General features: G+C 33.4%; 2 protein-coding genes across 2 annotated transcripts; both read left to right on the plus strand.

The window, feature by feature from the left end:
* Window positions 1-2,220: 2,220 nt before the first annotated feature.
* Window positions 2,221-3,220, plus strand: LOC119672502. Its single transcript, XM_038083561.1, has 2 exons — window positions 2,221-2,834; window positions 2,891-3,220. Exons 1-2 carry the CDS (start codon window positions 2,570-2,572, stop codon window positions 2,911-2,913), a joined length of 288 nt encoding a protein of 95 aa, XP_037939489.1. The 5' UTR covers window positions 2,221-2,569; the 3' UTR covers window positions 2,914-3,220.
* A 3,252-nt stretch (window positions 3,221-6,472) lies between these two features.
* Window positions 6,473-8,964, plus strand: LOC119672508 (UBX domain-containing protein 4-like). The gene is made up of 5 exons (XM_038083566.1): window positions 6,473-6,709; window positions 6,806-6,940; window positions 7,016-7,731; window positions 7,813-8,423; window positions 8,487-8,964. The coding sequence occupies exons 1-5, from the start codon at window positions 6,628-6,630 to the stop codon at window positions 8,728-8,730; spliced, it is 1,788 nt and encodes a 595-aa protein (XP_037939494.1). The 5' UTR covers window positions 6,473-6,627; the 3' UTR covers window positions 8,731-8,964.
* Window positions 8,965-12,763: the final 3,799 nt, after the last annotated feature.

The following is a 12,763-nucleotide window of genomic DNA, read 5'->3' on the forward strand; positions in this document are numbered from 1 at the left end:
TCTGTGCCAAAAAAATGTTACAGGAAGGTTAAATATACCTTCAAACCTTACAATATAAACTGAAAACTTGTTTCTAGATTCGATTTATTTATTTTTGGGAAGTAGAAGTTCCAAAAATTGGTGCATCGTTTTAAAGAAAATGCAACCACCAAACATTTTTTTACCTTTTTTTGTAAATATGTCAAAACAGCTTTTTCAAACTGTCAAAATGCCATGAAGAGCTTTCATTTAGGGTATGTTCAATGGATTCCTTTGCATTTGGAACGTATGTGGAATGCATTCGAACGTCATACAGAATGTGAGAAAATTGCTCATTTTTGTGCTTGAAATTTTATATGCAAGAATGAGCCATTCGATACTCATTTTCGATTTTTGACCAAAATGAGGCATTTTCGGCCAATGTAAACGCCGTATTACTCAAAGTTACTATGAGTAGTTTGTGGAACAAACCTATTTTATTTCAAACAAAACTTTTATTTATGTGTGAATCAGCTGTTTTGGTTTGAATTTAAATTTTCGAATTGTTTATTTGCGGGGCACTGGTGAAAGTAAAAAAATTCTGAAACTTTAATTGTACCAACTATTAAAAATAAGTAGTAAAATGGATAAAAACATAATAAGTATTTTGTTAAGTAAACTAAGTTTTACAACACAGCCAGAATAAAAAATAAATAATATATTTCGAGATAGTGACTATAATGATGATTTAGAATCGGTTAATTTATGATTATATAAAGGAAAAAAGAAACTATAAAATTACATATCATGTTGTTTCGATATAAGAGAACAAGGTAATCAAAAGTCATTTCAAACCTCGCAAAGTCTTTTTAATTCTTTTATTATAAAATTCCCCTCTTAAGCAACAAATCTTTGCGATACCTCATTCACAAATTCATGATCTATTAGAAAATATATTAAATAATTGCAATTTACAATGTGTAAACACAATTTTTTATTGTTTTGTAATTGCAGAAAAGTTGTTGGTGAATATGGCACAAAAATTTTTCTTTCCTTCATTATGTCTGTAAAAATAACATAAAATAAAATTTTATGAATTCTAAGGCGTTCTAATATGGCGTTTACACTGGCTGAAAATGGCTCATTCTGTATGAGTCATTTGAAAGTGTTTACATTCGTTGTATTTAATTTTTTCTCATTTCAAACAGCTGATTTTTCAACTTGCATGTTGATTTAATTTTTGGCCTGTGCCAAAAAAAATGTTACAGGAAGGTTAAATATACCTTCAAACCTTACAATATAAACTAAAAACTTGTTTCTAGATTCGATTTATTTATTTTTGGGAAGTAGAAGTTCCAAAAATTGGTGCATCGTTTTAAAGAAAATGCAACCACCAAACATTTGTTTATCTTTTTTTGTAAATATGTCAAAACAGCTTTTTCAAACTGTCAAAATGCCATGAAGAGCTTTCATTTAGGGTATGTTCAATAGATTCCCTTGCATTTGGAACATATGTGGAATGCATTCGAACGTCATTCATACAGAATGTGAGAAAATTGCTCATTTTTGTGCTTGAAATTTTATATGCAAGAATGAGCCATTCGATACTCATTTTCGATTTTTGACCAAAATGAGCCATTTTCGGCCAATGTAAACGCCGTATAATCCTATCTGTAAACGAAATTCTAACTCACTTTTTTAAAACAGAAAGCATTCAAAAATATTTGCACTTACTATTATGAAACTTTTTTTGTTTTTTAAATTTTATTTCTCCGCTCTTATTTTTCAAATTCACAAGGTTGTTCCATGAAAACTTGTGTAAAGAGCGCAATATCATGCCTAATATCCTTAATTTGGTAAAAATGAAATTAAGGAAATAATATGATTTTGGATACAAATCGAATGTTAAAAATTATGCTCCAAACATCATTTGTATCTGGGAAATTTTAAAAGTAGATTATTATAACTATAAACGATGGCATTCAGTAGTTTTATTAGCTTTAGTGGATTTAGTTTTTTTTCTTTATTCAAATTTAAAAATTTGCACTACTTTCAAAATATTTGATCGGTTTTATTAAAATCAACTGTCATTGACATTTATATAAAAAAATGTCACTTTTTCGTTATCTCAACATTATCTTTTGCTTAAAATTTATCCTACGCATAATTGCATTTGAAATGTCCCTTAATTTCAGCTTTCGTTTTAACGCCACTTTCTTTAATATCGTTCTTACCTTAAGACTTAATTTCGCTGAAATGAAAATGAAATTAAAATTTTTGCGAAATAAGGGTGTGTCTGAACATTGCATACACTGGCATTGTATTTGTGTTATGCTCTTAGTTTTTACTTTACTCGAGTTTTACTACGAGTAGTTAGTGGAACAAATCTATTATATGTGATTGTTTAACAAATATAAATATTTAGAATAACTTTGAGTAAAATGCAACCCTGTCGCGAAATTTTTTTGACAACTTCTGCGTTTTCATATCATAAACTTTATCAACTTCAGTAAAAAACAGTTTGGCGTCACAAAACACAACGAAAGAAGGGCTAAAGGAATTTGAAAGGAAAACGCTATTTTTGTAAGTTGATAAACCACTTCCAAGAAAAATGAGGAAGTTGACTGTTAAATTGGATAGGATGTCTTACGTCAACGAACAATTGGATCAAATTCAGGATATTATAACTGATTTACGGATCCGTAAATGCGCAGTTCGTCTCAAGAAAATTAATAGTGAGTACTTGCTGAATCTGTCATTGTCGAAACACAGCGGTTACAAGATTAAACGTTTGCGCGTTAGAGTACCAAAAATCTATATTAATAGTATATCGCCAGCATTATCAACAATAAGCAATATAAGCTCAGTCAGCGAGGGTAAATATTGGCTACTTCAACAATTTTTGTAAATAATTAAGTGACGCTTCTTTCAGATACGGCACCAGCCAACATATAGGAACAGCCACACCATATATGGAATTTTACATTAAAATTTAAGTCATTTTTACTGCCCTGAAAAAAAATGTACAAAATTGGTGGTGTGAAGCTTTATTAAATAAAAATGAGGTTAAAAATATCCTTTTGTTAATTGCACTATTTGTACTGTTTAGTAATGGAAAAACATAAGCAAAATAAGTGCATAAATATCACTTTTACATTTAAAAATATAAACTAATGTCCTTAATAGCGATATAAGCAAATTTGTGTAACATACGTAATTCTGTAATAAACTTTAGTGCCATCAGTGGCCATTTAACATAAAAGCAAGTAGTTTTAATTCTGGAAAGGTGCTTTGGTGTTGTATGTATTCCGGCGATATTAGCAGTGATGAATTAAGGTTGTTATAATTTATTATTTAATAAATTGTTTTAAATGTCTCAATCTGTCAAATATCAAAATAAATCATTAAAATGTGTTGTGAATATTGTCATCAATTCCCCCAATTGCTAATCTAATTAGAGATAGCATGCCGCCCCCTTCTGATAAGAATCAGACGTCATTTTATACTTCTGTTATGTTTTTTAATCGAACTCTGTGAATGTGATTAATGAATCAGAGAATACATAAAAAAATTAGCTATTATAATCGATAGAACATATTGTATGGAATAAAAATTATTATTGAAAATGTTTTATAGTATTTATATTGTTATTGTTGTTGTAACCCACTGGGATCTGAAAGCAGATAACATGTAAGGATTACAATACGAATACATGGGTAAGGGAGTGGATAGAGGGGGATATGGTGAAGAGGATAAAGGAAGGGGTGGTATAATTTGAAACTAACCAGGACTCGGCCGATGAAACCTAGCTACCTCAAGGGACGAGTCCAACGGTCGATAGGACTTAAATTAGTGTCTGCATTGGGACACGAAAACAGATGGGGACATCGGGGGGGATGGAGCTGCAATTTGGGCACACATTAGGAATGGACGTGTTTATACGTGACAAGTAACTGTTCAGCACATGGCTATATCCTGATCTCAATTGAGCAAGGACAGTTCTTGCTGCACGAGGAAGACTACGTTCATCCTGGAAAATGTTAGGCGGAGGCCTATTGAGGACCTTGTTGGGAGTCAACCTAGGTCTCGAAGAAGATATTGCATTGGTGTGGAGTGCTTTTAGTCCACGTTTGTACTCGATCTCACTGATGTTAGCTCCATTGCAATATTGGTCGATATGATTATTAAAGGTTGGATCGCCGTTGGGATGTCCATCTGTGTGGCACGCGAGTAGAAATTGCTTGGACAGCAGTTGGTTGTGTTCTTTTACAAGAAGAAACTTCGATTCCGCATGAAGATGGTCAACATGCGACATACGATGGCAGCCGGTTGCAATTCGTAAGACTGTGTTTTCACACAGTATTTATAGTTATTTACTCAAAATGTGCGATCTTTTTGTTATTAATATATCATTGTCGATCAGCCTATAAAATAACATCGATAATGGTTGCAATTCTTATTAAGACTCCATTGTTGTTGTTGTCTGGCTGTATAGCTCTTTTTAGGAATACTGAACTCAACGAGTAGGAGCCGAACTCAACGAATGACTCCGGAATGTAGACTCGGCAGTTCTTGGAACCAAAGAGTCATGAGCTATTCCAGGATTCCGTTTTTTAATTTAATGTCATGTAATGCTGTTGAAATCACTCTCCATAAGTAATTCTTTGAACAAAATCTTGTTGTTGTTGTGGATTAGGATATGGAAGGATGATTGTTGAAAGTAGGGGGAGAAGAAAAAGGGTTGGATTGGAGGATAGAACGATTTTGATGTCAACAAAGTAATTCTATTTTAGTTGCTAAAGAGTCTAATAGCAAGTACCCTTTCAAGAATAATAATAATATTTAGTCCTACATATGCAATCTACTTCTTCACAAAGACAATTTTTTAAAACACCCGTCTTAATCTGTATTAATTTATTGTTTATTGACTTTAGTAATTGTCTCTTCCCTTCCTCAACTCCCCAGGCACTAAATGAAAGAGTTAATTACACTTCACACCTATTACTCTTATTGCTATATAGTCTTGACGGAACGAATTTGACTCACGTCAAACTATCTGTTTATCTGTACCAGTGGAGAGTATGTCTCCAAAATCAAACATTGGAGTTATCACAAAGTTGAAATTTCGAAAATGAATAATAATTCTTTGTAATTATTGCTGACAATATTTTTTTTTTCATGATTGTGAATAATATAATTTTTCATGCCTTTTGCAGTAAAATAATAAATAGAAAAAATAACGTATTTTTTAGGAACAATGACGACACGAAATACGAATAATTTCCGAAATCATTCGTTGACAGTTAACTGGAAATTTTGTGTGTACTTCCAAAAAACGTTCACAATGGACGAATTTTTAGTGTTGACAACCATGCGATTTGAGCTGCTTATTAGTTAAGCGGTTTCAAAAAGATTGGATTATATAAGCCGGCGGTGTTGTTGTTTCATATGTTATATTTAAAATAGGCAGTTCTTTTGTAATATGCTTACAAAAGAAAAGGCCTAATATAACTCGATATAATAGCACATTCACATTGTCTCATTTAAGCCGTTTTGCACACTATAACCACTAATGATGATGATTTACTATACAAACATCTTTCATATAAATAAGCTTATTATCAATAAAACAGCTTATTTAAGGCGAAAATTGTCGAAATTAACAAAAGTTGAAATATTTGTCATATACTTCATTTGTAAAATATAAACAAAAATTTGTAAAATATAAACAAACAACAGCTGAGCTGTAAACAAAGGCACTGAGGAAGTAAATTTTTATAAAATCTTTGTTTTTCTTAATTAAATGTAAATGTAATTGATATATACGGACCTATTCTGTGCACTTGACAGATTTGAATTCTTTAATAAAATTTTTGATTTTTATAAAGCAAAAAGCGTTTTGGTATTCTGGACATATTTTGACAAATTTCAAAGCTCAAGTACCTAATGCTTCTCACCACACTATGGTGTAAAGTGTTTTGTATATAAAATTGTTCGTAATTGTTCGTAACTGTTCGTAAAAAAGAGCATATATTTTAAATTGTCGAAAGCATTTTTCATGTATTCAAATCACAATAAAAAAAATGCTTGTAAGGAGCGTATATTTTAGTTAAAAAAAGAGCTTTTTATTTATGTCACAGAATACCAAAACCTTTACAGCAGTCAATTTTGACAAGTGTCAATGTTTGACAATTTTATAAAGTGCACAGAATAGGTCCGATAAAATGTATATATATGATTTAATTTATCAATTTTCTATTTAATTTTTTTATGTAATATATTATTAAGTCCATATGCGAGTTCGAGTTTATAAACTTTTATCAGCTGCAGAAATAAGCTTATTATAATGTGAACGTTTCCTAATTAATAGAAATTAACAAGTGCCTATATGAGACAGTGCGAATGTACTACTATTGCATTCAACTTCGTTTTCTATGTTTTTTATGTGTGTTTTTTTTTAAGTGGCAGTAACCTACATATTTTTCAAATACAACTCTGTTTAATTTCCTTATTTCTTTCAATGTTTTTAGTCAGCTGTCAAATAATGAAAACTAAAATATAAGTGAAGTTTCCATTTAATTTGGTTAAACTTGTATCCCTTCAAATAGTTAAATTTTTAGTTAGTAGTCTTACAAAAACATATTAAGACGCTTATAATATTGTCTTAATATGAATTGGTACCAAGGAAGCATACCGGAGGCGATCCAGAAATCCAAGACCAAAAATGCAATTTTCGTCGTTTACGTTGAAGGTAGGTGATGAAATTAAACATGAAAACATGCAAAACTAACAGGCCACGTATATTTAAAATATATTTTACAATAAAAATATTGAATTTCGTTTTTAGGTAAAGATGAGGCTTCGCAAAGAATTACAGAATTCTTAAATGATGAAAAAATTCGCGGCAAGTTGGAAACTGATAATTTCATTGCTATCAAAATAGAGAGCGAAACTCAAGAGTATATGCAGTTCGCTTCCGTGTGTAAGTAAACAAGGCTTGTTAAATAATTATTATTTCTATAAACTTTTGAAATTTGTCTTATATAATACAATATAGACAAAGTTGTTCCTATACCATCATTATTTTTTATTGGTCAAACTGGTACACCATTGGATATCGGCACTGGCATTATTTCGTCCGTAAATGAGTTGGATGATAAGATTATTAATGTTTTGCAAATTTCTGGGAAAGTAACTTCTGCATCGACTTCACTGATTGAGGCCGAACAAGCACATATTGAGGCAAGCATTCCTGCAGCATCTAACACGGCAGCTAAAGACTTGGTGACAAAGAATAGTGTTGAAGATATTCTAGAGCATGTTGTAGAAGAACCGGTTATACCTGAAAATGTCTCAACTGCAGCGGAGATAACTGAATGTACCGATGTTAGTGGAGCGGCTTGTGTTGTAAATGAAGAAAATATGGTTAAGACAAAGTCAACTAAATCTGCAGAAGGTGATAAAGAATATGAAATAATATGTGATGGTGATGTTTGCTACAAGAAATTGAAAGAGAAAACGGATGAACGGGAAGCAGCAGGAAACACACCAAGTCAAGATGATCCAACGACTTCAAATAATGACGAAGCTATTTTAACTGATGTCAATGCACGCCTTGCCGAAACCAGAAAAACAATGGAGGAACAGCGTAAGAAACGTATTGAAGAAGAAAACATTTTGGAAAAGGAACGTGAACTGCGTCGCAGGAAGGAGGGTAAGGTTATGCAAAATTTACAGGAGTGGCAAAGAGATCAGGAGTTGAAAGAAATGAAGGTATGTTGTTTAAGTTTTTTTACGTGGTTTATTCTCTTTAATAATTAAGTAAAAACTTAACTATACATTATTTGCCTTTAGGAGAATATACGTCGCGATCGTTTGGAAGAACAAGCTGCACGTGAACGTATTCGCGCACAAATTGCTGCTGATCGTGCAGAACGTGCACAGAAGTTTACTGCAGACATACCCAAACCAACTCCTTCTGAACCTACCACTTCGCAAGCTGCTTCAACCTCCAGTGTAGGGATTGACTCTACACGTATACAATTCCGTATTCCTAATGGTGAGAATAAGAATCAGGTGTTTAAGCGAACAGTTACACTTTCCGAAGTGCGTGCTTATGTTAAGAATGAATTGTTGCCGGGAACGGGTATTAAAACTTTCGTTCTATCTACCAACTATCCTAAACGTGAATTAACAACTGAATTTGACACTAAGACCATGGAAGAATTGGAACTTATTCCCAGTGCTGTTATATTGGTTATTCCCAAGGATACTGGTGGACCGTCAGCTATAATAGCGCGTAGGGGTGGCCTTATGAATATTTTTGTTACAATATTTTGGGCTATGCTGACTCCTGCACTCATGATTTTCAGCTATTTTAGAAATATGAGCAAACGTGACGATCCTGGTAATCTTGGAGCTCAAAAGCGTGTCAATGAAGAGCAGGGTCTCAATTTGGATGCAGCGTAATTATTTTTTAATAAATTTCATTTAAAAAAATTAATTTCATTTACACTTTCATGTTGCAGCATTAAGCGACGAAATTTGGACCCTTTTCTGCCATCAAACTCCAGTCCACCAGACGGTGGTGTTGGTGCTGGTAGCAGTGGTGTTGGTAGAAGTGGTGCAGGAGTGACACCAACCGGTAATAATGAATCAATCCAATCTTTCCGTCGCTATGGTGGCTCAAACATTCACCGCCTACGGGACAATCAAAAGGATTCGGATGACGATAATGCCACTTGGAATGGCAATTCAACGCAACAACAATAAGCTTCATTCCACGTAATTTAAATTTCTATTTGCAGACGCAACTAAAAATTTGTTAGTATTTTTAATTATTTATATTATGCTTTTGTTGTCTGTGGTTGGGTTTAAATGATTAAAATTTTTCGCTTTGAATGTGTGGGGATAATGCATAGATTTGCTTGGCAAAAACTATTTCACGTTAAATTGATTATATATAACAAATTTTACTTCAAATATTGTAAAACATTAAATGGATTAAAATCAAATTAAGTAAACTAACTAAATCATAGTGTTTTCATTTGTATTAGTGTTTAGTTTTATCTAATTTGTTTATGGGGTGAATATAATAAATATTGATCGATTAGATAATTGTCACTTAAATGCTACGAACTTATAAGAATGGTTGAATAAAATAAAATCCGTATATTGGTGAAGAAAAAAAATTGCATGCTTTATGCTTGCAGTAAGTACTGGTTTCTGATTGAAATGTCTTTGAAACCCAGTTTAAATTCCATTAATTTCTGATAATTCATTTATTCCGAACTTATTCCAGTTTTGATAATTTCTTTTAGTAGATAACTGTCTTAGTAGAGGTTATCGCTTGATATCCAAACTGATTGCATCGTAATAGTGTTTGTAAACTTGCCTAAACTTTTGATTATCGCATTAGTGTCGATGATGGTAGACTTCATTCATTTTGTGCATAGTTAGGAAGCCTAGCCTATGGGTTTACAATAATTAATATTTACAGTGAAGTTTTAAAAGCGAACCACCTCTTCTTATTTGGCACTACAGTCCAGTGTGAACCTTGGCCTCCCTCACGATCTGCCCCCATCTGTCCCTATTTTCTGCTACTCTCTTCCAGTTCAGTACTCCAATCGTTTCTGCATCACCATACACGTTGTCATTCCATCTTGTTCTTGGCCTACCTATGTGCCTGGTTGTCATCGGTTTTGCGTTGAATATACTGTTCGGCTTTCTCTCCGACCCCATTCTTATTATATAATTGCTTATTCACTATATTGTAAGCAGTCCCATTTGCTGAAACTTTTCTCAATATGTAGTGACTACCCGGTCTATATTATTACTATCTAACTTGCATTAAAGCATCTAGTCGGCTCATGTTCGCGATATCTTGATATCTGTTCTCGATAGTTGTGTTTTGAGTTAACACTACGATAGAAATTACGATCACAGATAGCATATTATGTTCCCTATCCGGTTGACGGCTTGCAGAACTAGCTAAATGAAGAACAATATATAATAATAATATATACAATTATTAAGATGCTTAGATTATATTCTGTTAGAAGTTAGTTTTTCTTTAATTTGGCAGCACCACGTATTATTAGAATAAAATTTGAGACATTCATGCTTTAACTTTTACATAAATAAGATAACCCACAGGAAAATATATGAAAACGCTGATTCAGTGATGAATTTTAGTGAAGTAGGTTCAATGGGTGGTCTGGGTTGTAATCAGGTATTAACTATACTTAAGCTGTAAATGGATGTGGGATCTTTTAATGAGAAATAAGTTGCTGTCAAGGAGCTTATGATCTCTGTCACATTCAGTGAACGGAACTATGATGCTCCAGTGGTGAAAATATCGTAACCGGATTCAATTTCGCCTTCTTTTATCAACTTGCGTCACATTCAGAGTTAAGTTTATAGTTTACTGTTTATAGTATTTAATTTTTAGAAAAATCATCCTGTAACTTATGTAAATAATGACACAAAAATATTAAAAATAAAAGGATTACTTTCAATTAGTGCATGTCTTGGATCCCCCTTTTATAGACGAAATACACTCTTAAGGGCATGTTGTGATGCCGTGACATGACTGCAATCATAATAATTCGTTTACGCAAACATTTATCGTCACCAAATACTCATCATTTTTCAGCGAATATTCATTCAGCGAATACTCATTCAACGAACTCATACAGTGAATATTCATTCAACGAAGGAATACTTATTCAGCGAATACTGATTCAGCGTATACTTATTCAACGAATACTCATTCAGCGAGTAATTATAGTTGTATTATCTGAACGTTGTATTATACGCCCAAAACAGGTAAAGTTCTTCCAATTAATAATAAGGAAAAACTATTTTGGTTTAAGAAAAATATCTATCCAAAAAGGGGTGTCCGTACTATATTTAATATAAATATTTAGTATAATTGAAGACTTAAGAAGATATGTGAGGTAAAAGGGGAAATGGTTTGATTTATAGCGGGTTTCTGTACGTTAACGTAATTGAAATACAGAGACTATATTTAAATTTCAAAATTATTTATTGAGTCTACTTATTTTCTTTATCAGAAAACTGAAATTTCTTCTTCGAATATATTTTTCTTTTTTCAAATTTCAAGTTTTAATGTTGTCAATATACTTAAATAATAATCCAGTTTACTGTGATTATTTAGAATATGAACAGCTACATTATTCCCCCTTCCGAAAAAACACCTTGCGACCATAACGCGAAGTGTATGTCTTATGATCGTTCTTGTCAGTGACTAAAGGCTTAACTTCTTGTTCCTTAAAATATTGTTCACTGAAGGCTGCTTTGAGGCGATCCACCGAGATATTCACTTTCCTTCCCTTAACATCCACGACAAAATATTTATCGAAACGCTTAAGAACAGTGAATGGACCTTCGTATGGAGCCTGCAATGGTTTACAAATCATGGAATTTCTGACGAAAACCTGATCCGAGGAATAAAGATCTTTTTCAATAAAAACCTTTCCACTAGAATGATGAGCAGTTTGAGTTGGTCTTAAGTCGTTCATAAATCTTTTTAGTTTAGCTACAAATTCTGCCTGAGGGTTTGAGACGTCGCGATTAACTTCTGAAATGAATTCCCCAGGTAAACGTAAGCCAACGCCATAAACCAGTTGTGAAGGACATGCGTTAATATCTTCTTTCACTACAACTCTAAATCCTAGAAGGATGAGAGGTAATATTTCAACCCAGTTGTCATTTTGATAACACTTAATGGCTGCTTTCAAAGATCTGTGAAATCTTTCAATAATTCCATTAGAAGCAGGGTGATAAGCTGTGGTACGTAAGTGCTGAATACCAAGAAGCTTAGACAGCTCTTTAAACAAATAGCATTCAAATTGTCGTCCCTGATCTGTGGTTACACGTAATGGAACGCCAAATCTTGCAATCCAGGTGGAATAGAATGCGAAAGCTACATTTTCAGCAGAAATATCCTGCAATGGACAAACCTCAGACCAGCGTGAGAAACGATCGATCATTGTCAAACAGTAACGAAAACCTCTACAGCATGGTAGTGGTCCGACAATGTCCATGTTGACGTGGTCGAAACGAGACGAAGCAGGTAGATACTGCTGAATAGGTACCTTGTTGTGACGGTGAATTTTGCTTTTTTGACAAGCAATGCAGGATTTGGCCCAAATAGCACAATCTTTCTTCATATTAGGCCAAATGAACTTTTCTGCTAATAATTTGTGAGTTCTTTTACCATTTGAGTGACAAAGGTTGTGGATCGAGTCAAAAGCGATTTTGCGAAAATGCTTCGTCAAGACCGGACGAACGTTCCCGGTAGAAATGTCACAATACACTGATACATCAGAGTTTGGTAAGGTAAAGGACTTGATTTGCAAGCTGGAGTCTCCGTTGAGAAGCTTTTTAACTTCTTCATCAGTCGTTTGCTGGCAGGATTTAAAAAACTTTGACGTGCAGGCTGGCCGTATGCCTCGTTGGCGGCCGCGCCGTGTCAAAGTGATTGAGAGTGGAGAGCGTTGATGAGATTTGATGAAGTCGTCAGCTTGAGAAAGTAACTTTGATCTGTAGGCTGGCCTCATGCCTCGTTGGCGGCCGCGCCGTATCAAAGTGGGTGTAAGTTGTGCTGCTTAATTCACAGAAAAATTTATTGTGATGACCTGGATCCAGATTCCTCATCTGAATGTGTCACCGGCATGCTTGTGTTGCGTTTTCAAATCACGTCGGGGTCACCAATATATAGCGGGTTTCTGTACGTTAACGTAATTGAAATACAGAGACTATATTTAAATTTCAAAATTAT

The sequence above is a fragment of the Teleopsis dalmanni genome, chromosome 1 (assembly GCF_002237135.1).
Source record: "Teleopsis dalmanni isolate 2A chromosome 1, ASM223713v2, whole genome shotgun sequence".
Taxonomy (NCBI): domain Eukaryota; kingdom Metazoa; phylum Arthropoda; class Insecta; order Diptera; family Diopsidae; genus Teleopsis; species Teleopsis dalmanni.

What these genes read in the sequence shown, in the direction of transcription:
- LOC119672502 (XM_038083561.1), top strand. Translation starts at nt 2,570, where the DNA reads ATGAGGAAGTTGACTGTTAAATTGGATAGGATGTCTTACGTCAACGAA. An exon ending in TATAAGCTCAGTCAGCGAGG is followed by an intron (nt 2,835 to 2,890) that starts GTAAATATTGGC and finishes CGCTTCTTTCAG; the next exon opens with ATACGGCACCAGCCAACATA.
- LOC119672508 (XM_038083566.1), top strand. Translation starts at nt 6,628, where the DNA reads ATGAATTGGTACCAAGGAAGCATACCGGAGGCGATCCAGAAATCCAAG. An exon ending in TATGCAGTTCGCTTCCGTGT is followed by an intron (nt 6,941 to 7,015) that starts GTAAGTAAACAA and finishes AATACAATATAG; the next exon opens with ACAAAGTTGTTCCTATACCA. An exon ending in AGGAGTTGAAAGAAATGAAG is followed by an intron (nt 7,732 to 7,812) that starts GTATGTTGTTTA and finishes ATTTGCCTTTAG; the next exon opens with GAGAATATACGTCGCGATCG.